This window comes from Camelus bactrianus, chromosome 30 (genome assembly GCF_048773025.1).
Source record: "Camelus bactrianus isolate YW-2024 breed Bactrian camel chromosome 30, ASM4877302v1, whole genome shotgun sequence".
NCBI classification, from domain to species: domain Eukaryota; kingdom Metazoa; phylum Chordata; class Mammalia; order Artiodactyla; family Camelidae; genus Camelus; species Camelus bactrianus.
In genome coordinates this window covers 29,762,490-29,786,438 of record NC_133568.1, presented here as the reverse complement: position 1 = coordinate 29,786,438, position 23,949 = coordinate 29,762,490, and the positions used below count along the sequence as shown (strand labels likewise).

Below are 23,949 nucleotides of genomic sequence, written 5' to 3'. Positions count from 1 at the left end.
GGCGCCTCAGCTCAGTCACTAGAGTGTGGGGACGTTTCTCCTTCAGAAGGTTGCAGGAGCACAGGTAAACCAAAACAGCAACAAGCAAGCTTAGTAGAACCTCCCTGGCTGCACAGGGCTGTGACCACTGCCCCAGAGAGGCCAGGACGGGCTGGATACAGGGACCTTCCCACCCCTGTGCTAGAGCTGCTCACTGATGGCGTCTTGCACTCAAGTGGACACTTTCCCCCAATTAAACATGCTACCCCCCCTCCGCCCCAGAGAGGGAGAAAGGACCAAACTGTCCCAAGCCCCACGCAGCCCAGCAGCCAGGACACAGGCCACCAGGGCCCAGAGGTCCCCACACGCCCAGTGGGACTTCCTTCCAGTCTGAACAACTTGAAACGGCAGCCAGCAGAGGAGGGGCGGAGGGCGAGGCTAGTGTGTCTGTAGTCCCAGCCTCAGAAGGTCAGTTCAGAGCTGGGAGGAAGGTGACAAGGGTGGCCGTCCCACCCCCCGGAGCGGCACCACCGTCAGCAGAGTGAAGACAGCCCCAGGGCTGAGGAAGGCGGTGAGGACGCGAGAGAAACACCAAACCTAAGGCTGGAAACTGAAGTTCTGGTTTTTCATTTGTTCATTTATTTTTTTAAACCACACAGGGCAGCCCTCCACTATTCAGGCATGGAGTTGGGGCCGGCGGGGGTCCCCGCTCTCAGGGAGCTCACAGTCCAGCGGGATATTGGCCTGGTCACAGCGCCATGGGGACCGCCACCCCAGGAAGGCAGGCAGGGCAGGGTACTCCGGGGGTGGGGAGCCTGGGCACCCCAGCCGCGGATGGAGCAGACTGTGTGGAGCGACGTGAAGGGGGCTGGGGCCTAGGGTCAGCGGCACAGGCCACAGATGGCCAGGCCTCTGTGCTCTGACCCCACAGGCGAGGGGTCCACCGGTGGGGTGGCACACCACCTCCAGGGTCCACAGAGCATTGGTGAGAGGGTGTCGGGCAGACGTGGGGGTGGAGGGTGTCGGGCAGACGTGGGGGTGGGGGGTGTCGGGCAGACGTGGGGGTGCGGGGGTGTCGGGCAGACGTGGGGGTAGGGGGTGTCGGGCAGACGTGGGGGTGGGGGGTGTCGGGCAGACGTGGGGGTGGGGGGTGTCGGGCAGACGTGGGGGTGGGGGGTGTCGGGCAGACGTGGGGGTGGGGGGTGTCGGGCAGACGTGGGGGTGGGCGTGTCGGGCAGACGTGGGGGTGCGGGGGTGTCGGGCAGACGTGGGGGTAGGGGGTGTCGGGCAGACGTGGGGGTGGGCGTGTCGGGCAGACGTGGGGGTGGGGGGTGTCGGGCAGACGTGGGGGTGGGGCATGTCGGCAGACGTGGGGGTGGGGGGTGTCGGGCAGACGTGGGGGTGGGCGTGTCGGGCAGACGTGGGGGTGGGGCATGTCGGCAGACGTGGGGGTGGGCGTGTCGGGCAGACGTGGGGGTGGGGGGTGTCGGCAGACGTGGGGGTGGGGCGTGTCGGCAGACGTGGGGGTGGGCGTGTCAGGCAGACGTGGGGGTGGGCGTGTCGGGCAGACGTGGGGGTGCGGGGGTGTCGGGCAGACGTGGGGGTGGGGGGTGTCGGGCAGACGTGGGGGTGGGCGTGTCGGGCAGACGTGGGGGTGGGGGGTGTCGGCAGACGTGGGGGTGGGAGGTGTCGGGCAGACGTGGGGGTGGGCGTGTCGGGCAGACGTGGGGGTGGGCGTGTCGGGCAGACGTGGGGGTGGGGCGTGTCGGCAGACGTGGGGGTGGGGGGTGTCGAGCAGAGAGCCTGTCCGGCCCCTGTGGGAGGGACCTGCAGGACTGAAGGTTTCCTGTGGGGTAGGGGAGACAGTGACTCGGGACAGCCCTGCCCCATGACCTCAGTAACCTGTCTTTGGGGCATTGCCCCCCACCCCCGGAGAGGCACACCATGAGCACCGGCCGTTCCCCCTCTGACGCTGGGGGGTCTGTGTGAGCGAGAGGTAAATCCGGGGCAGGCACTGCAGAAAACATCGATGTTGGAAGCTGCTTTCTACACTGGTTTGAAAAGCCATTTTCTTCGTAAAGCATAGCTTTCCGTCAGTCAAGCACATACGAATTTTAATTAGGACACAATCATCACATTAAAAAGAGCCTATTCTCTTCTGTAAGGTACGTAGTTCGTTACCCCACGAATGCAGAGGAGGCACGAGGCGCCCGCGGCCCAGACCACAAGCAGCTGGGCCCCAGGGCGGGGGGCAAACGCCGCTGCTGCGCTCCTGTGACTGAACACGCTCACGACGCCGCGATTTCGCAACACAATCACGTCATTCAAACTTGGAAAGGCATGGCTAGTGTTTGTCCCCAAAACAGTTAATTCTGTTTGGCGTCTACTCGGGCATCCCAGAGCTTTCTATCATGTAAATGACATTACACATTCAGAGAAAGCGGAAACCTACAAGAATTCCTTGATTTTAGTAAATGACGACACTGCTCATTTTGCAGTCTGTTTTTAGTTTATGATGTCTCTGTTAGATTGTACGCATCTCTTTTAAGGTTTTAGAACAAAAGCTGCAGTGTAACAGGACTGATGGCTGCGCGTGCACGTGACACAGCCAATCAGGACGCGGTCCTCGCTGGACACACCCGTCCACCGGGAGGAGGGTGACGGGACCGGGGGCTCCGAGCACACGCGGGGAGGCTCAGCTTCCTGCCAGGTCAGGGTGGAACGACAGACAGCGGTGTTTTCCTTAAGAAAACACCTGCAAAGTGGAAGAGGTGAACAGGACTTTTTTTAGGGAAAAGAAACCGTCCTCAAAGCACGTGAGCCTGAACAAGGGACCTCTCAGTCGAGTGAAAGGCACTCCGGGCTGCAAGCCGCACGGTCACGGGGAGATGCAGTTATTCACAAAAAGCTTGTGTGGGACGTTAGCGGGAGCGTGAGAATCACCAGTGTTAGTTAAGGACCACGCCGGGCACCGGCCTTCAGGCTTCATGGAAAGGGTTTATTTCTAAAGGCACCTGCAAAATAATGACAGCTACTTGCTTCTCCACTTTAAACTTCCACGGGATTTAAACACACCCCAGCTTTTCAGACAAAAGAGCAGTGCTTCCCCCCTTGGCTGTTGCGTGTGTGCAAGCAGCCAGCAACACGATCATAATGACCCCAAATGCAGCCCCACCCCAACAGCAATGAAGGAAAATACACCAGAAGCTTCGCTTTTCTTTGGGAAGAACTGAAGACGTGACCGTGCCAACGGACGGCAGCCGCGCGAGCGCACAGTGGGACCGCACTGTGTCACCGCTGCGGCAGTCAGCTCCTGTGTCTCTTAGGAAAAGCACCCCATTGGTTCGTTCGCAGCACTCAAGGTTAGAAAGAGAGCGTTACCATTGGCGGGCAGGTAGGTGAAGTGCTGGTACTGGCTTCTCTTTCTCTTCCCGTTGCAGACGTAGAAGCTGACTTGGACTGGGCTGGTTATTCTCTGATTGCGAAAAGGCGGGATCTCGACCACCAGCGAGTTCTAGTGAGAAAGTGGCAGACAGGAGGGAGACCGTTAGCGTCCCAAATGCAGAGCCGTCTGCGCGAGGCAGTCGCCTACAAGCCCCTTCCACAGCGTCGAGCACAAGGAGGGTTTTCCCTAGGGGTGAACAGCCCCTGGGTCCTGGACTCCCGCAAACCGGAGCTGAGAGGTGGTCTGAGGTACTGTGTGTGGGCAGGAGGCTGGGGCTTCACCTAAGATGCCACCAACTCAACCCAGGAGAGAAGCTGTGAGGACAAATGCTGAGACAGGACTGGCTACTGGGCACCCTTCTGCCCCCAAATCATGACCGTGAGAAAATGGACAAAGGGCCCCCTTGGGCTGACTCGTGGGTGGAGCCGGGAGCCCCTGCTCAGGTAGCCGGCAATGGAGCCCCAGGGGAAGCGTGCCCTGCAGGTGTCTCCGGGGGCCCACAGCCCGAGCCACAACCCCTCGAATTGAAGAGGACAGGAGAGCCGGGCGCAGCAGGTTCCGGAGGGGTGGGCGTCAAGCACAGATGGAACAGGGTGCTTCACAGAGGTTGCTGTTACCCGTCCGTGTTTTGAGTTAAACAGCAACATTTTTACAAAACTCTGCCCCTTCAAGTACAGATACAAAAATACGGCGGTGGGGTGTCCCACCCTGTGGAAGGACACAGCTAGGGGTCGGCGCGCCTGCATCTGGGCTGTCTGGTGCTCAGACGTCCTGACGCGCCTGACCTGGGGCTGGCCTGCAGCCCCTCTTGGGTCTGTCCTCGGAACCACACTCGCGCCGGGGAACACACTGCTTCAATACCTCCTTTGGTCTGGAAGAAGCCACGGCCCACGGCTGTGTGTGCCTGGTCAGCCTGCATCTTGGCCGAGAGGCTGCACCCACCGTGGGCGCCCAGGTCTGGTCAGACACGGGCAGGTGTCCAGCCTGGCTCTGACATCCCGAGTCCCAGTCTCACCACCTGTCCGGGGACTAGAAAGACGCCACCTCCAGGGATGTTTACCGAGGATTCAATTATCAGAAGGAGACACCACAGGTGACGCTGGCGTGGGCACACAGCTGACACCCAACGACGGCTCAACACAGAAGTGAGGCGAGACAGGGAGGAGCGCTGCCTGAGCTGAGGTCAGAAGTAAAGTGGGACGTGACTCAGGGTCACAAGGTGGCTGCAGGGAGTGTCGTGGCAGGCGACCCGGGCAGGCCGGTGACCCGGGTGGGTGGGCGACCCAGGCAGGTGGCATTTCCAGGTTCTGTGAGCTCTTAGTTTGATGTGGGCTCAGACGGACATACTTCAGTCCTCTAAATAGGCAGATGATGAAATTATGTGACAAAACGCCATCCCCATGGGGGCGCTGGTGCTGGGTTGCGCCGTAAGGTAAGAAGATCTGTCCTGACGGGAGGCTGAGGGTTAGCAGGGCGCTCGGTGCATCCACGCGAGCTGGTGCGGAAAATCCACTCATGACGGTGTACAAACCGTCCACACAGCGCAACCCCGCTTGGCTTTAAAAATACGCATGCTACAGTGTCCACGTATGTGTGTGTGAATGTGCAGAGGAGCTCACGACACACACCCACAACAGGAAGAGAAGGGCAGGAAACGTGCCCGAGCGCTGACGGTGGTGAAATTACACCAGGCGGTGTCCTTTTTCCAGGACAGCTTTGTTGTATTTTCCAAGTTTCCACAATGAATATGACATTCTTTTATAATTCAAAAAATATAAAAGTAGACGTCATTTAAGAGACAAGAGAGATGAACTTAAAGTGAAAGTGTAAGTTAAGTGAAAGTGAAGAGTTAAGAAAAGAGTAAGCTGAGTAAACTTACACTAAAGTGTGAACTTACAGGCCACCACCGTTCACTTGTTCCCCACTCGTTTAGAACATACAACTGTCAACTGTTCGGCTCCCTTTAAAATACCCACTGTTCAAAGTGGAAAAAAAAACTTGATGGAAAATCTGAACATGCAAACTTGGTGGAATTATTTTGATACCAAGAGATGCACCACTTCTGCGGCCTCTCCTTCCTGCCCAGGGAGAAGGGGGCGGCCACACGGGCCCTGGGGAGTGGAGAGGACTCGGGCCCACGCTGGAGCTGGAACCGGGGGCTGTGGGCCCACATTTCGGGGTGACCAGCAGGGCAGGAGCAGCGAGGAGAGGGGAGGTGGCACCTGTCCTGGCAAACCCGAAGGCTGGCTCTGCAGCTAACGGCCTGTTTGGGCCAGGAGTCCAGCGTGGAGGCCGAGCTGCCCGAGCCAGCGGCCCTTCCTCAGGGGAAGGCAGGAAGCAGTGCGCACGTGAGGCGGCAGGCCCAGCACCCATGAGGGCAGCAGGGCTGTGGACACAGTTTTCACTCCTGGAGTCAGGGAAGAATCTGCTCCTCTGACACTTTTGTAAGGCCCCTGCTAAATGGACCAGAGCTTGGAAGAGGAAGCTTAAGTCACAGCCTTAAAGGTGCTGCCTCCTCCCGGAGCCACCTGTGTGGAGGGAGGGGCCGGCCCAGGGCAGAGGTTGACCACCCAGACCCCTCCAGCAAAGCCCACATTTCCTGCACTTTCGGGAGGACTGTCTGCACATCTCTAACAGCATTTGGGGGAATGAGCTAGAGAGCTTGGAAGAAACTTGAATTTTCTCAAAAAATCACCTGCTAGCTGCAGGGCATCATGTTACCTGAAGACTCCTGCTGCTTCTCTGGGACCAAGAAGGGCACACACTCCATGGTGGACATCAACCCACACACATCACTGATCACGTTAAACACCAACGGTCTGCCCACCCCGACTAGGACAGCGTGTCAGTGGGTAAAAATAAGACGTAGCTCTCTGCTGTGTGTGGGGACCTGCTTTAGATATAAAGACAGACTGAAACCGAGGGGCTGGAGGACAGTAACCCTGCGAACAGCCGTCAGAGGGAAGTGGAGCCACCACGGAACTTCAGACAAAGCCCCCTCCATCAACAGCCCCGGACAGCGGTCACTACTTAGGCTCCCGTGTGCAGACAGCCAAGGAAGCTGTGGGGGCCAGCGTCAGGACAGCCCCGAGCCAGCGCGGCAGCCCCACACAAGGTGGGGCAAAGGCCCCGCAGGCACCCTGGCTGGCAGGTGAGACCCCACCTGGAGCCCGGGTCCCGACTGCCCTCTGAGGACAAACAAGGAATCACAGCCCCGGACGCCGGCGGCCCCGGAGGCACCCACGGGCTCACACAGCGTCCCCCTTGGGGGCAGCGGCCAGTGGGGGGGCCCTGGTAACAAAGGCAGCTTATGGCGACAGGAGCCCCGGGCGTGAGAGTGCCCCCATGCCCCCTGGCAAGAGGCCTGCCGCCTACATGGCGCACCGTCCTCCACGGTCACTCGTGTCCAAGACCTCACCTCACCTTCCATCCTGAGAGCGCTCGTTTCAGGAACTGTTTCTCCATCGTTTCTACTCCCTACTCCGTTATTTTTATTAGTCGGTTCATTTCAACAAACGAGAAGCCAGGTATCTCGGGCCAGGCCGCCGCCACTGTGGTCAGGAGGCCCCGGGCCCCACGTCTCCCCCCTCACCCCAGGGCCGCACTCACCGGCTTGCAGAGGTCTCCATCAGTCTTCGCCTCCATTTCCCAGATGTGGTGCCCGTCTGCAAGGAAGGGGAGGGAGAGTCCGTTACTCACGTCCTGATGGCCACCACCTGAAATTACAACCCGGACGCAGGCACACAGGACTCACACGCAGGAGCCTCTGGTGAGAGGCTCCCCCTGCCTGGTCGGCCGTGGGGACCGCCTGCTGGCACAGGTGGGCTGCCGTGCGTGCTGAGCAGGGAGAGTGGACGCCAGACCCAGTCGGGAGAAGCTCAAATCCAGAACTTGAGTGCAGGGAGCCTGGAGGGGCCCACAGACCCCTGCTCTGCAGAAGTACCCCCACCCAGCGCAGCCACGGAAGGGCGTCCACACTTGGAGGAACACGGGTAACCCCAGCAAGAGGGGCGCCGTGCTGGGACGTGGGCCAGGTCTGGGTTGGGTTCCGGCCCCACTGGCTCCGGCCCACAGTGTGCATGGCGCACTCCGGGCTCAGAGCTGTTCGACGCAGCGAGGGCCACAGGCCCTGCCTCTGCTCAGGGAATTGCCGGGGGCGGGGGGGGGGGGGAGAAAACGCCTCCTGTGTCTGCTCCTTGCCACATCAGGATCCACCAATGCAAAACACAAGGTATTTTTAACTTTACCCCAGTGGCCGTTTGCATGTTTGAAAAAACGAAAAGCCTCCAGTGAAAGAAAGGGCACATTGTCTCGGGCCCTGGAGGGGGCGAGGTCGGGAACCCACGCTCACTGGGACGGAGGGAGCGCGTTCCAGAGTCTGGAAAACCCTCTGGCAGGCACGCTGTCGGGGGACTGGTTTTGGCCGTTATTTTGAATTAACAGACGTCAGTCTCCGACGGAGGCCTCTTTCCTTTCCATCTTTTACGAGTCAGCTCCCCAGACGAATCACTATAGCTATGGATACATTTAGTGTCCTAATCCTCTGTTTGCAAAGAAGAGATGTGCGTGTGTTACAAACCCTAAATTATAAATAAATTAAACAAGATCTCCTTTTTCTCCCTGGCGGTGCTGGCCGGGCAGGGGTGGAGGGCGGAGCGGGGAGGAAGCATGAGTCACGGGGAGGCTGAGGCGCCAGGACCCCACCGGCCTCTCGGGACGCCCGAGGTCCCCGCGCGAGTTATCTGCCAGATGGACCCACTCCACGGCAAGCAGGGCCCCACGGCCCAGAGACTGCACCACCTCTCCGCTGGGAAAAACAACAGGAAACCCACAGAACAGCCCGCTGCTCTCGAAGGCATCGCGAGGTCTGCAAAGCGGCGAACTTTCCCCCGTGAGCTCAGGGCCCGGGGGAAAGAACACCCTGACTCCGGCCCCGGTGCCCATGGACCTGAGGGCCCCCAGGGCCGCTGTGACGTGCCCGCGGCCTAGACCCGCCCGGATGTGCTGGTGCCCCGCCTCCCCCGCCACGTGTCTGAGGAAATCAGAGTGACTCCGCCTGTGACGACCTCTCCCCCCTCCCTGATGCCTTTTAGAAACAGCACGTTTTCTGATGACAGAGCCGATCTCTGTCCCTCCCTCACTGAGCAGCTTAAGTGTTAAAACCTGAAGTTTGGGGGCAAAACCATGCAGCTGCTTTTTCTCTGCCTGTTGACAGAGGCTGGCAGAGCCACAGCTCACGGCCCACAACAGAATTCTCCACAGTGTCCAGGCCTCCCTGGCCAGAATGGGGAAGGGCAGCACCTGCCCAGGAGAGGGGAGACGGAGGCCCACGAGGGGCCAGGGACACCCAGCATCACCCAGTGTCCACCACTGTCCATCCTCCAGGAGGGGCCAGAGACTGGACTGGCCTCCCGGGAGCGCCTGGCAGGTTCACCCATGGAGCAAAAACGAAGGGAAATGCAGTCGTGGAGTGGGCGGCGGGGCGAGCGTGCTGAGGACATGCCCCCCAGGGGACAGGGTCCTTCCCCTCCAGGGCGTCCTGGGCCTGTGGAATGCCGTCCTGGGGTGCCTGCCCAGGGGCCAGCAGGCCACATGATCCCACTACGCACCATGTCCGCGGGCGGGCCAGGCCTTGCCGGCTGCGCCAGCTCCCAGGCCCTCACGGCTCTGGAAGGCGCAGATCCCTCCGGCCCTAGACCAACCGAGAGCGAATCCCCTCAGGCCGGCTCTTCAGTCCCAGGTGCTCAGAGCCCCTGCTCCCTGCATTCCCGCCCACCCTGGCGTGGGGGCTCTGGCCCCGGCTTCCCTGGCCTCTTTATTCCAGGATGGATTCCAGGCAGAGGGCAGGCCTCGGGGACCCTAAACGGAGCCTGACTCTTAAAGGCTAGCGTCTCTTTACGGTCGGGAACGCACACGTGGCCTTGTCCAGGGACGGGGCAGGAGGGAGAAGTGTTGATCATCGCCCGCTCTGGGACTACAGGCCCACCCCCCAGCTCCAGCCTCCGGCGCCCGTCCTGTGACACCCGCCCAGGGCAGCCCGGCCTCCCCGGGAAGGGACAGGACGGGAAGGCCAGCCCCAAACAGGCCTTTGTGTGCCTCCTTATCAGGCGCTCACTGGGCTTCTCAGTAGGAAACTGTGCACAAGCCCAGAAGTAAAAATATTCCAAGTCATCAGGGAATTCCCTGCCGCGTGAGTCATCGGAAAGGCTTCCCCGCCACACCCGCCAGGAGGCTTCCTCCTAGGGCCGGGGCCTCAGGCGGAGCGGCTCTGGGCCGCGGGTCCTTGCTCTCAATCCGCGGGCGGGGCGGGGGGCTGAGCGGACTCCCCTTCCTGAGACCCTCCTGCAGCACTGACGGCGAGGCTTTGACGGGCCAGACGGGAGGACGGAGACGCAGCAGCGCCTCCTTCAGGAAGAACCCCAGCGTCTGAGGCCAGACGTCTGCTCCCCTGGCCCCAGGAGGCAGGGTCCCTGGTGCGTCTGCTCCTGGCCTGCAGGCTGGACCCCGGGAGCCACAGGAGGCGTGAGCAGGTGGAGCCCCACCAGGGGTGACCTGGGGAGGGCCGGGGCAGGTGTCAGTAGGTGTCCCATCCACTACTCCCTCATCAACCCCACCCCACGCAGGACCCTCTGAGCCACACGGACCAGGAGACGCGCCTCCAGAGCAAGGCAAGCTATCTGCCTGCTGAGGCTCCCCAGGGTGAAGGTGGAGACTCCAGGGCCCAGCACCCGGTGCCAGGTGTGCGCCCAGGGGAGGAACACGCGTGTGCACACGGCAGTCACTGCAGCATCACACGTGACACCAGTGTCCATCCACTCTGAGCAGATAAACAGGATGTGCTCTGTCCACGCGGGGCAGGGGTGGGGCGGCTACCAGCCCTCGGAGGGGCGACGCCCTGACGCTCCGCATGGACGGACCTGACACCAACGGGCGGAGGGAGCCGGGCACGGGCATGCAGGCTCCCCGCCGACGAGCAGAGCGGACAGAGCAGGCTGTGCTGCCAAGCTGGGGCGTGGGCGACACTAACGGGTCAGGTTCCTCTGGGGGCGAGGAGACGCCCTGGGGCACGCACGACAGCTCTGGACACACAGGAGCCTCCAAGCTTTGAACGGGCGGCACGTGAGGTCAGCGAGTTACACCTCTGGAAAGCCGACTCTAAAAGTGAAAATGAATCGCCCGACAGGACTGCGTGGGCACCACCACGTGGAAGCGGGGGCCTCCTGAGCCTGGCGCTCCCTGTCCAGGCTTCCTGCTCCAGCCCACCTTCTGCACGGCCCTTGGGGAGGACACATGCAAGGTGAGCGGGTTTGGGGCAAACCGAGGGAGGGAGCTGCAGTGACAGCCCTCTCGTGGGCAGGACACTGGGCCTGCACATCCCACAGGGAGAGGGCAGCCCGGGCCCAGGAGGGGCAGGGAGGGCACCAAGGCCAAGCTGAGCGCCCGTCCCCGCCCCAGGCTCCTGAATGCTGACCTCAGAGGCCGGCCTGGACCCACAAGGAGAGCCCACAGGGAGTGCAAGTCCCTGAAACTGGGCAGTCCCTCACAGGGGCCAGGGTGCTTCCTGGACATCAGTGAAGGCAGAGTCTGGGGCCAAAGGAGAAGGGCAGGCCGGGGCCCTGCTGACCCCAGCAGCACCTGCTTCACCTGCCAGGGTCCCGCCCACCTGCACGTCCCTGCAGACGGGAGCCGGGGTAGCCCGGTCTCCTCCCAGACGGTCGGAAGTGTCATTTAGCTTAGATTTGTGGGCTGATCACTCAGCTCCAAGGCCAGAAAGTTAGGGAAAGCCTTCTTAGGGCAGAGGGACCCAGCCGCCGCTCTCCGCTCACTGGGGTCAGTGCACTCTCCCCGACGGCCCGTCCAGGGTAAGTCCCAGGCGGGGGCTACCAGGGGCCAGCAGCTCTGGTGCCCGCACAGCCAGGCCGCTGTGGGTGTGCCCCTGCTGCCCCCCTGGGAGCCCCTGACACAGGGGTCTCAGCGCAGGGCTACCCTAGGACACCACCTGCGGAGGTCAGCTGCCCGGATGGCGGGCGTGGTGAGGTGACGACAGCTGTCCATGTGGACGCTCGTTGCACACCCCACCCCCACTTCCCAGGTCAGCGCCAGGAAAGTCTGAACAGCGCGTCTCGGGAGCAAGTCACAGCCCTCGGGTGTGAGGCACACACCAGCCGCAGCGTCCGCTCCGGGGGATTTCCAGGAACCCTTTAGAGACCAGCACCCAAGGCGGAGGCCTAGCACCCATGTAGGATGCCGTCACCTTGCCGAGGAGAGCTGGGGGAGGTCTGCACACGGGCAGAAGGCCGCCATCCGGCCCCAGCTGACCTGCCAGCTCACGGGATGGCCAGAGGCCGAGCCCAGCCACCCACCACTGTCAGCAGACAAAGTGCTGCTGGCCGCAGCCTCCAAGTTCTGGTGAGGCTTGTTGTGCAGCAGAAAAGCCAAAACAGGCTTCACACAGGTTCCAAGAGCTGCCCAGAACAGGTGAGGAGACTGAAGGACAGAGCGACTTCCCGCGCCAGCGTCACGGACTTGGTGACATTCTCCTCTCCCGTCTCCAGAAGAGTGAGCTGGTGTCCACGTAGCCGCTTTCTTGGTGTTGCCGTTTGTGTGTCAGGCTGGGTCAGACATTCACATGCACGTGCAAATGTGTCCCTCACTCACAGATCTGAGGGGAGACCCACAGCTCTTCAGTGGGAGGAAGGGTGACCGACACTCGGGGCACACGACCCTCTGGTGAGGGCATGAACGGTCTCCACGCACACAGAATCCACCTGGGAGACAACATCTGACGCAGAAGCCGCAACCGTCGACAAGAGTCCGTGAAGGAACGGCTACTTCAACGCTGGGGCCTCTTGCTGGACACAGAAAGAGACCTGAGAAAAACCACCGGACGTCTGGGGATGCCCGTCCCTCACGCAGCCAGAGCCGAGAGCTGCTCCTCGGGACATTCCCCTCGGCCTCGGCTGACCCCTGGGGGACCGGCCGACGTCTGGGGGGTCTGCTCCCATTTCCCGGGGCCGCCCTTATGGCCGGGTTCCCTGCTCAGTCACCGTGAGGGGGACGCAGGTGATGGCCAGTCCTCTAGTCAGGAGGAACCACACCAAGAAGCTCATAAAAGCTCTGCCCACTGCCCAGGGCGGCAGAGGGGTGTCAGACGTGGTGGCAGTCAGAGAGGCCCCATTCTTCCTGCAACGGCTCCAAGTCCTGTCCATGGGGCGACGTCTGCCCAGGCCAGCAGCCCTGAGACAAGAACTCACCGCTCACCCACTGGCCGCGCTGCGAAGCGGGTCAGACAGCCCCGTTGGATGCCCAGAGCACAGCTGTGCTTTTAATCCAAACTGTCCATAGCGGTTTCTCTGAAAACCCACCAGGGGAAGCCCAGTGGCAGCGACAGGCCGTCAAGGTGTCAGGTGTGTGAGCTCTGCCGAGAATTGACGGACAGGAAGGAGGCAGGGCCTCCGCTCCCCCGTCTCCGCTCACAGGACTCACACGGAGCGTGTTCAAGGGCACACGTGGCCTCGTTAAACACGAGTGTGGCGTCTCAGGACGCCCAGAGGCCCGGCTGCAGGGCTTATGTCTCGCTCGTCTCGGTGCACGTGTTCGCAGGGCGTCTGGTCACCACCCACTCGCTGGTTTCTCACCTTCTGCCCCTCAGACGCAGCTCCACTGCAGGAGAGGGTGAGCGGACGACAGGCCCCGACAGCAGCACGCAGCCTGCATGTGGCCAGGGCCCCGGCGGGGACGAGGCCAAGTCCCACCTGCACCTGCAGGCGAGTGGCTGACCTGCCCGTGGCACCCGCGAGGCCACAGTGAAGGCCCCATGACCAGACCACACCAGCTGAGACCTGTCTTGGGCCCGAGGTGCTGACTGGTCTCAGAACCAGCACAGAAAGCCGCTCAGCATCTCCTCTGTGAGTCAGCGAGGGCAGCTTGCCGGCTCTGTGACGCCCCAGTGCGTGGTGAGGACGCCGGGCCTTCCTCCCTGCCATGCAGGTGGACACACATTTAATGCACAAAAAGTTAAATTATTTCAAAATTCACGTCCTCCAAAGAAGGGCGTTCCAGTAACAAATTCCCCCTTAACCTCACACTCAGTCGGGGTCCAGCCATCATCTGAAGTGTACTTTCCAATCATGTGCACAATTGCACAGGCAGACCAGGTTACCTGTGAAGGACCTTTCAGCCCATTTTGATTGAAGTGCTTAAGTTTCTTGCAAACTGTACAAAATCAAGACCCCATTATGGGGGCTGAGTGCCTCCGCGCTTTTCAGTGACCAGCACGAGTCCAGCCCTGGCGCTCCCGAGAAACCAGGAAAGTGAAGACAAGAAACAAGCTACCAGATGCGGCCCCTCCCCAGCCTGGGGGGCAGCTGCACCCTTGTGTGGGCGGAGGCCAGCTCCCTGCACGGAATCAGCCCCAAAAACAGACTCCAGAGTTTGAGAGAGAAGTGGGGCCCACACTCTCCCACACTTGCTACCCACGTGGCACAGGCCAGGCGTCCACCAGGCAGGAGCGGTGCTCCCGCCGCATCCATCCTGCAGACAACCCGGGTCTTATTGCTCTGGGGCCCCAGACACCAGAGGAAAAGGTCCCTCAGACCTACAGCCCCCTCTTCCGACCACACACGCAGAATGCACACGCACACGCACACGCACACGCTCAGAGCAGCTGGGACCCCGGAGACCACCAGTCACTCAAAGAACAACAGCATCTGCCTGTGTGTCTGGGGTGGGGGTGCTCGTCCAGAGGGTGAGGCCCTGCAGGGCCCCGGGGTGGGGGTCCCCCTGTGGCTACCGTGGCCACTCTGTGTCTGGACGCCTGTCCCCGACAGCCTGTGGTTCTGAGAAATGGGAACTGCCGTCCACACGGGGAGGCCTGGCAGCAGGACCCGGCCCGGGACCCACGGCGGAGGTGCCCGCCCGGCCGGGCAGACCCGGGGCTGCCCCGCCACATACAATGGCCTCCTGGAGGCCCCACACCTGCAGGCCCTTTAACCCCCGGCACCGCGTGATGGGCTTGAGGACCCTGCACAGCACCCGCGATGGACCCAGAGCGTCGCACGGCCCACCTGTACCCACACCACCAGCCGGCTCCCCCAGCGCCCAAAGCAGACCCGGTTGGTTTTTTAAGGAAAATACCTGGTGCCTTCTCCACGAAAATGACCTTGGAGTCTTGCAGGAAATTGTGGCCGGACAGGACCATCCTCTTCCCGCCGAGGACGGGGCAGCTGGCCGCGCTCTGCTTCTCCACGAGGGGCAGCTCCTGGGCTGACCGCTGGGCTGTGTGGGGACAGGAACGTGCGTGTGAGCCGCCCCGCGCCACTGACCACCCACCCGACCATCACTTGCACCCGGAACGGAAGTGTGGCGACGTGCCCCGGGCGAGGCGACGCCCGAGGGAAGCCACACGTCTGACTCGCCCACCTGGAAAAGCCGGTCTCCCAGGGGCACGTGTGCACACGCGTGTGAGCCTGTGTGTGAGCCTCCACTCGAGGGTGGGCTCCGTGGAGGGCCCGGGGAAGCTGCGGACAGAGCCCGCCACGGAGACTCACAGCCAACTCCCCACCTGGACCCCTGCGCCGGGGGGAACGGGGTGCTGTCTTTGGAAGCAACGGGGAGTCCCCTCCCCTGGGTGCTGGCAGAGGAGGGGCGTGGGGCCAGGTGTTGGCCAGGGAGGGGTCTCTGGGAGTGAGGCACATGAGGCTGATCCCAGAGAGCAGGTTGGGATGTGGGGGGCCCATCCAAGGATGGATTTGTCTCAGAGCCGGGGAGGGGGCAGCAGGCACACGGGCTCCGAGAACCCGGGCTGTCAGGAGAGGCAGGACAGGCAGAGGACACGGATGTAGGCAGCAACCAGAAGTCTGCATGGAAGCAGGTGGTGAGGACGGCGTTTCTGCAGACTGGCTACGTGCCGGGGTCCCTCACACGGTCACCCCATAACCAAGGGACCCATGAGCTGGAGGAAGGAGGAGATCACACAGCAGAGATGGAGCCACTGCTGCAGGCCCCACGGCCTGGGACGGGCGTCTGGAGCCTGCAAGTGAGGGTCCAGCAGGAGCGGGGGAGGCGGGGCAGTGAGGCAAAGGCCACCATCACAGAGGAGGGGCTGTGGGGCAGGAAGGGCCCGGTCACCGAGGTCCAACGGGCCCTCAGGTCAGAGGCACAGGGACCAAAGCAGGACCCTCCTGCTGAGACAGGTGAGCCATGGGGACGGCTCCTGAGACAGCCACACCCTGGAGGGGACCTTCAGAGAAGACGGAAGGGCATTTCCAGGAGCAGTGGCCGGGGGACAGTCAGGTTCCCAGGTCGGGAAGCAGGGGCTGCAGCGGGGCTATGGGTCTCTGCCCAGGGTGGCACCAGTCACCCACGTTGCTAACACGGGAGGGGGCAGACCTCACTTCTTGGCCGTCCAACCACCCAGACGAGCCCAGCGGTAAGCCCGAGGCCAGAGGCCCAGAACCACATGGGCAGGTCCACAAGGGGGATGGAGGGCCGAGCTCTGCGCCAGCTGGCAAATTCAGGACCGTCCAGCCCGACGGACCACAACGCCAACGCCTTTCTCAAGTCTCCTGAGACGGGGGGAGATAACTCAAATGCGATCAACACACAGGTCTCACTGTCTGGGGACAAACTTCCTTTCCTCAGTTTCCTCCAGCAGGTGCTGGGGTGGGGGAGGCCCTGCACCAGCGCAGGAAGGAACAGATACTGTCCACGCTGCGCTTGGTGGGACAAGCACAGTTCACAGGGTTGTGCACATGGCAAGAAAGCTGTTCCTGGAAAGGGCACGTCCGGCCGGACTGGCCTGGCGTCACAAGGGAGGCAGGGCGGGGCGGCTACTCACAGCACTCGATGGGGTTGGAGGCGACCTGCAGGGACAGTGTCCGGCCGCTGGGCTGCGGGATGTGGACACGGAAGACCAGCCTCACCCTGGTGTTCTTCCTCCCGATGTCCGTCTCCCCTTTGCGCAGCTCGATGTCTGAGTTCCGGAGCTTCAGAATCCCAGCACAGTCGATGCTGCCCAAAACGAGAGTCCACGCTTTTCCTCAACCCCCGAGCCGCTCCCTATGCCCGAGCCCCCGCCCGTCCCAGACGACCGCTCACTGAAGGGCTTGGTGGGACCGGCCAGGACCTCGCGCCCTGATCTGGTCTGAGCATGTCTGGAGAGAGCTGCCCGCACGCTCAGGGCTCTGGCTAGACCCACGTGGACGTCACCAACAGGGCCGCTGGGGCCCTCCAGGCGGCTCCCAAAACCTCTTTCAGTCAAGATTTTGGCAACGTCACCTGGGGTCAAGATCACGAAATTTCTAGGGCTTCATGCGACCTCGTTTAATTCTGTTTAACCTGACAGTTCCACTCAGCACCAGAACAGCGGTCAGATGGAAGCAGCCCGTTCCCCCTGTCAGAAGCTAAGAGGCCACACCAACGCTGCCCCAGCAGACCGGGGCGGCGGCCCAGCACGAAGCCCCGACTCCGGAGCGCGGGGCAGGGGCTGCTCCCAGCGGGAGGGTCTTGGTGGAGAAAACGCAGTCACTGAAGTCATAGCTGCTGCTGCTGCTGCTGCCGAAGAAACCGGCAGGTCCTCCTGACCCACCTGACCGCATCCTGGCCCGGGAGACTGACTCCGCAGCCCCAAAAGCAAACCCAAGGATTCACGGTGATTTCCCCCAAGTCCGTGAAGAGCTGCATGGAGAGGAACCTTTCCTTTTGTTTTCAACTTAGAGTGTATAACAGTTGCAAGTAACTGTCAAATCCCACACGAGGCCCTACAGAACGTGGTCTGCCGGCCTCACCGCCCACACCTTCTCTCCCGCAGGACAGCCCGGCCACCCTGGGCTCCTCCTGCCCGAGGTCACCCCCTCACTCCTGCCTCAGGGCCTTTGCACGAGCTGCCTCCCTGCACGTTCCGCTCTCAGCCCAGCGCCGCCCTCTCAGAGACCCTTGCCATGCACGGGGCCCAGGCGCTCCACCGACCCCCTGGGGGAACGACTGGCTGCCTGAACTTGCTTATCCACGTACTGTGCTCAGGATCTGTCCCCCGCCCCCGAAGCCCATGCAGAAGGCCTGTCCTGTGGGGCAGACTTGCTCCTTCTCTGCTGCGCCCACGACACAGGAGGGGCGTGCACGGCAGGGCTGCTCAGCTAACGAAGCTGCGCACTCAGGCTCCGCCGGACACGAGGGGGTAACTGACCCTCAGTCGATTCACCGGTAAACAAGTGAGCCGCCAGGCCAGTCATGCAGCCGTGGCAGAGACCCTCTCAGCGAAAGCACGTCCCAAACACACTGCTCCCCCTCTAGTCTCTCAGTGACTGCAGGTTAGCCACTCCTCCAGCTGTCACGGGCGCTGTGCTCAGACACAGGGGAGCGCCCACAGCTGAGATATTCAGGCGGCACCATGCACAGTGGCTGAAACCCCGAAACAAACAAACCTGCTGTCATAAATATTCGTGCAGTTTCCTCAGGTGCTAAGCCAAGGGCACCCGGGGCCCAGCTGTGGAAACGTTGGGGGAGGTGCAGGCATGCAGGGCCCACCCAGCTCCCACCGGCCCCCAAGCACACACGGACATGCAGACACATGGCTTACATTGCGCGCATGTTATTCTCTGGCAGAAGTGGGATTTCCAGGACCTTGGTGTTGGAGATGATGGCCTCGTGGCTGGTGGTGGAGACGGTCTTCCCGGTGATGCGGTGCACCTGGTAGAAGGCGTGGGGCCTCAGCAGCCGGTCGTCCGCCGTCCCGATGAACAGCTGCAGGGTGAGCGGCTCGCTGTCCACGTAGCCGTGCAGCTGGGGGAGAAGAGGACAGTCCCTGAGCGCCCCGCGCAGACCGGCCACGCTTCCAGGGCAGGGCCAATTCAGGAGGGAGGGTGCACAGGCGCTGAGAGCCCCCACCGCAGGTCCTAATGTCGCAGGCCCAGGAATGAGCACCTGGAGATGCCTCGTGCCCCAAAGCTCTGGGGTCTCTGCCCAGTGTGGGCTCTGAACAGCGGGCTGCCCACGTCGGAACATGTACATGTGCGGTGCACACTGGCACATGCGTGCCTGCATCACGGTGTCAACACGTCCTCAACCCAACTTCTCCAACAGAATCCTGGAACGTCACACTTCAGGTTAAAGCGTGGGGCCCTATGGATCTATTAACCCACAGAGGCAACGGCCTGCTGCTCCGAGTGTGGCTCAAGCCAGCAGTAAACCTCGCTGACGGGAGCTAGGCTGCTGTTCCGGCCTCGGCTAGTGGAGAGGTGAGGTCACACACACACTGAGTGCTCATGAGAGAGTCCCACACGAGGACAGGTGGCTCATGCATCTGGGGGCCAGGCACCAGGGCCGGCCCACCGGCCCCCGGGCCCCCCGGGGTGGATGTGCTTGGGCATCAGGCAGCTGCTGGGACCAAGCACCAAGCGCCAGGCCCAACAAGGAGTCCAGGCAGCACCATGTTCTGAGGGGCCTGGAGTCTCTCAGTCTGGTCCCGTCTCCTGCCGACACCCCCACACGATGTCACCATCACAGACACAAGACCACACACCACCGCCCAGGACTGACGACCCCCAGCTCTGCAGCCCCGGAAGTGACGGACGTCCAGCGGCTCTGCGCCTCCTTGCCCGGGGCTCCTGGCAGTGCCGGCGCCTGCGGGCGTCCCCGGGGCGCTCTCTGCCGCACCGACACCTGTGGAACAGCCCCATGTGTCACAGACAGTGGGGCCGCTACCGCGAACGACGTTGTGAGAATTCGCGGAGGCGAGGAGCTCCAGCCAGACAGGTGTGCGTGGGTGGAGAGGGGGGCCCCGCCTCTGGGGGCTGTCTGCACACGCACACGCGCACGCACACGCGTGCACTCACCGTAGACACACACACACTTGCACGCTCTCCAGACCTGCTCTGGAGTTCTGCAGTCGGGAGGATTTTATTTCCTGGCTTGCAGCGCGAGCGTCGTGTGTCAGGCACCCTGTTTTTATTTTTTTCTGTCTGTGACAGTGCCAAGCCTCTTTCTCTCCTGTGAAAATAGCTGCACTTTCGTCCTGCTCCTCGGGTGTCCGGCACGGGTGGGCGAGATGCACACAGAGGACGGAGCTGGTCTGGGGCCTGCGGTGGAGACGTGAGTCTGTGCGCAGCGACTCCACAGCGCCCGCGGCGCACAGAGAGCTCGGGGACCCACCTGTCCACTCGCTGTCCTCCTGGTCTGCCATGCGGACAAATGCCAGCACCACGGAGAACCTGCCAGAAGCCACCCACTCCAAGGGGCCCCTGCTAACATGGCTTAATTCTGCAGAAGCAAAGCGCGCCTCCTGTTTGAACTGAAACGTTTCTTTCCCGTGTGAACACGTGTGTCCACACAGACGGGAAAGGTCAGGAAAACCGAGGCCCGCTCGTCCGGCCCACATGCCTTCTCTTTCCTTGTGGGCTGTGCGAGCCCAGCCTTTCGCCAACTTAATGAACTTCCTAAAACCCTGTAGCCCATGCTGGACTCAACCTACAGTTTCATAACAAGAAATGTAAAAATAGAATCAGAGACTGATGAAGAAACAAGCTTTCCTCCCAGTCTCCATTCTGCGACATTTAACGTGAGACCATGTCAGCGAGCCTCTGGCCACGAGCTGCCCTCGCGTGGCTGGTGCTGGGGGCAGCCCCAAGGCCGGCACCCGCCTGGCGGCGGGCAGACCGCTTGAAAATGACGGCGGAAAGTTCCCACAGGACTTACGCTGGGGCCGGAGCGGCGCATAGAGCGCAGCGGGTTGTGGGCATAACTGCACCCTTTTGAAAACATGCCATTTCAGTGAAAACGGGAACATGCGAGCTTTAACCTGGGAGGTAAACATCTATTATTTAAAACATGAAGTTCATTTTAAGAAAAGTGATTTAAATGCTTCACAGGCTCCACTGCATGGGTTTCTGCCTCCGGCACGTTACAGTGTCTGTCAAAGTAAGATTTATAAGGTTGCCTGTCACAGCAACGGCCCCTCTTTGCTTCAGCCTGAGGCTGTTCCATTTTTAAGGTCTAAGGCCTGCTGAGTTCTCCACACCTGAAAATGTTTTAGCTCCTCTGCCCGCCTCAGCACCTTCCGGCAGGATGACAGGTGAGGGAATGGCCGAGGCCAAGTCTGGTCAACGCTGAGATTCCAGCAGAGCCCAGGACGGAGGCAGAGCCACACAGGAGCCGGTGAACGGAGGGAAATCATTTTTCAGCTGGGTCTCGAGTTGGCGCACAGACGAACCCAGCAAGGGAGCCCTTGTGCCCAGTGTGACAATCAGCTTAATGGGCAATTATGAGTTTACCAGATGTCAGCTCTGCAGAACCACGCAGAAGGGAAAACCCAGCTCAAAGCCGGCTTCACCTTTTCTGACTCAGATTTCTCTAACACTGGATTAACCTGAGACCCTGCGGCACGAGCTCCGTCCGCCTCATCTTCAGCCCCCACCCCTCACTGCCACCACCCACGGGAGCGCCTTCCCCACGGCGTGCCCCGTACCCCACGCCCCGGCAGGGAATGCGGTCCAGGAGCTGGAGGCCCGCTCACCGTGCCGACCTCTGAACTCCGACCCCCGACCCCCGTCTTGACGGCTGGGATGCCCGCGGGAGCGCTAACAGCTCTACTCAAACAGCGCTGGACACTCCGGAAACCCTCCTAGGACAACGTGGAAGGTGGCAGGATCGAGGACAACCCCCAGAGGTTCCGCGCTCAAGGCGACTTTTATTCTAAAATGTCTGCAGCCTGGAACCCAGAGGCCAAAGCTTCTGAGGTGGGCGGCTTCCGGGGCGGACGATGCTGTCTGCCTGTTGCTCTGAGAGGGTTTCCCTGCTGAGCTGCTCAGCGGACTTTACTCCCAAGTGAACGTATCGGCTGCGAGGAAAGCGTAAACTGCCCTGACCTCAGTTTTAAGCCCAGTGTTTAAAACCGACGTTATGAGCCTGAGAGCAGGGGCCTTGGCCGCGTGTCAGCAGGCGCAACAACGACCCCGCTTTCCCTGCGGTTATCGCTGCTACCGCCCAGCTTCACCGCACCCGTTGTGCCCACAGCGCGGCCCCACGCGCAAGGCCCCGGCGCTTCACTTCCGGAGGAACCTAAATGCCACCCCCAGCACAGGCCTCGTGACCTGTCTCTGGGGCTGAGGGTGCCCTGCACGTGCTCCTGGGCTCCCCGTGCTGGGGGCAGCAGCGAAGGCGGCCAGTGCCTCTGCAACGACTCACGCGGTTCCCGGTGTGGCCAGCCCCGACGCGGGTGGACACGGACGGCCCAGCAGCCCCGTGCAAGGTCAGTCCGTGCAGTGGGCAGGGCAGCCCAGGGTCTGGTTTGGGGTCGGACCTGCGCTCTGATGGCGGCTCCTTGGGGCCCGAGGGTTTGCCATCAAACCACCACCTCCTCCAGCAGCGTCTTGCTCTGGTCCTGTGAAGCCTCAGCTGCCGGGTTACTGGTGCTGTCTCCACCGCAGGAAGAGATGCCCACTTCGCACAAACCCAGTAAGGGAAATGGAATGAGCTATGGGTGAAAGGAATGGGGCTGTGGACGTCGGGTAAAAGGAGGAGCTGCTGTCTGTCCAGAGTGTTCAGACACCCGCAGGAAGCCTGCCTCTCGTGGCCCCTTCCGTGCCCGGGGGAGGCTCCATGGGATGCGGCGATGATCACGGCCCCCTTGGCTGATTCCCATGACCTGAAAAAATGCCTGTTTCCTGGTCAGTTCCTTCCTTGGCTTCAGCCCCCAAACGCCTTAAATGACTGAAAAGTATTTATCTCAGTCTACAGGGGCAAGGGTGGGCCTGCAAGCCAGCACCCCAAGGAGAGACCCCCAGCACGAGGCAGGGCCCGGGCCCGGGGCCGGGACACCCCCCCCAGGCCCTGCTGCCTGAGTGAGGCCGGTCCCCACGTCTCCCCGAGGGGCACCTGCCCTGACAGGGTTTACGCTGCCCACTGATAACTGACAGGAACACAGGTCACAAACCTGAAGCTGTTCAGGAGCTGACAAGGCTGCCACCAAGGGTCACGTTACAGCAACCTATCAATTATTCACACGAGCCTCGGTGTGACGGCCCAGAAGCCTGTGAGCAAGTGATTCTGGTCATTGGTAAACAGAGCTTAATTCTTTGACCCCTGGGTCAGAGATCACTAACGCCCCTCATGTCCCTCTATCCAGGCCTGCAGGGCGGCCGGAACCAGCACCTCCTGGAGGTTGACCCACCACGAGCTCACCGGGGCTCTGCTCTCGGGATGGGGACCGGGCATCGGGACGCCGCACAGAGCGCAGGGCAGAGGGCCAGCTCCGCCCAGGTGATGGCAGGAGAAGTGGACACCCAGGAGAGCAAACGGAACACCAAGTGAACGAAGCCCTCGGCCGCCTCGACCTGCAGTTCTGTCTCCTGAGGGAAGGCCGGGGCGCTGGGGCTGCTGCAGGGTCACAGCCTCTGGTTGGTGGTGGAAACGCCGGAAAGGCAAACCCCACGTGGCCCGAGGACTCCCTCCACTTCCCCCGTCAGACAGAGCCCGCGGAAATGCCCACCAGGGCTGCTGGTGACTCCGGAGAGCCGAGGAAAGGGCCTGGGGACCCCATGAACACAGAAGTCCTTTCCTAATCTAAAATTTTAGTCTGATTCTGCCTAGAAAGGTTTCGAGTTTCTCTGTGTCTCCTAGACTCAGAGGAGGGGGGTGTGGGGCTGCCCCCCATGACTCGGATGCTCGAGAAAAGCACCGAGTCCTCCCTGGGGCACAGCTGGGGGCCGCGTCCTGCAGAAGACTGCAGCCTCTGACTTGGCGGCGGACTCTTGTGAAGGTCTGGATGTCCTCCCTGGTTCAGCCCATGCGAGCGCCGGGCCTGCTGGATGCTCCACGTGACCGCAGTTCTGAACCTGACAGCCTGGACGCCCCGGAACCAAAACCTGGCTTCCCTCTGACCAGCTGACCACAGAGCAGCTCGGGGAGGGGCTGCTTCCCTGCATGGGGAGCAGCCTGTGCTGAAGCTGCGGGAGGCGCGATCGTCTCTGGAAGGAGGAGCCGCGGGGTCAGAGGATGTGCGAAAATAACTCACAGCACAGAATAAAACTTTGTGGTTACCACGCTTTCACGGCAGCAGAGACACTTTTCTATTTTCATTTGTTTTATAATTATGTGCAAATTCTATTTTTATCCAATTTGTGGTCCACTAACTGAAAAAGAAAACAAACCCAAAAGCCCCCTTTCTAACTGCTGACCTCACACTTGCCGCAGAGCGATCCGAAGACTCTCCCTTAGCGACCCCGCTCGCGCCGGAAGCCCTGACGGGCCGACACTCTCTGCTGCCATCTTTTTCCCTCGTGCGTTTCCGTCAGGCTGGGGGCATCCGTTCTGTTTAAACCCAGAACCAGCCTCTGCGGTCTGCCGCTGTTTGCTTTGAAATTATTTTCGAGGATTCATCCTCAAGATGTTTTAAATAGTTTCAAGCTTTATAGTTCCTCCAAACGACTCAGTTCTCTCTGTGTCGTCGACACTGAGACAGACACCGCGCTGTGCCCCAGACACTGGCGGGAGAAACGGACACCCAGCGCTGCGGGCTCTGTGGGCAGGGG

The 23,949-nt window shown here is 61.6% G+C and overlaps 1 protein-coding gene across 8 annotated transcripts in view; it reads right to left on the bottom strand.

The window, feature by feature from the left end:
* Nucleotides 1-23,949, bottom strand: part of NFATC1 (nuclear factor of activated T cells 1) — a 91,014-nt gene that overhangs the window by 36,608 nt on the left and 30,457 nt on the right. For 6 of the 8 annotated variants that reach the window (XM_074355359.1, XM_074355362.1, XM_074355361.1 and 3 more), the window contains exons 4-8: nt 18,003-18,205; nt 16,263-16,435; nt 14,561-14,701; nt 7,034-7,089; nt 3,361-3,493 (exon numbers count right to left, since the gene is read on the bottom strand). In XM_074355359.1, coding sequence (XP_074211460.1) covers nt 3,361-3,493; nt 7,034-7,089; nt 14,561-14,701; nt 16,263-16,435; nt 18,003-18,205 — 706 coding nt within the window. The other 2 variants (XM_074355366.1, XM_074355365.1) reach the window with 2 other exon arrangements.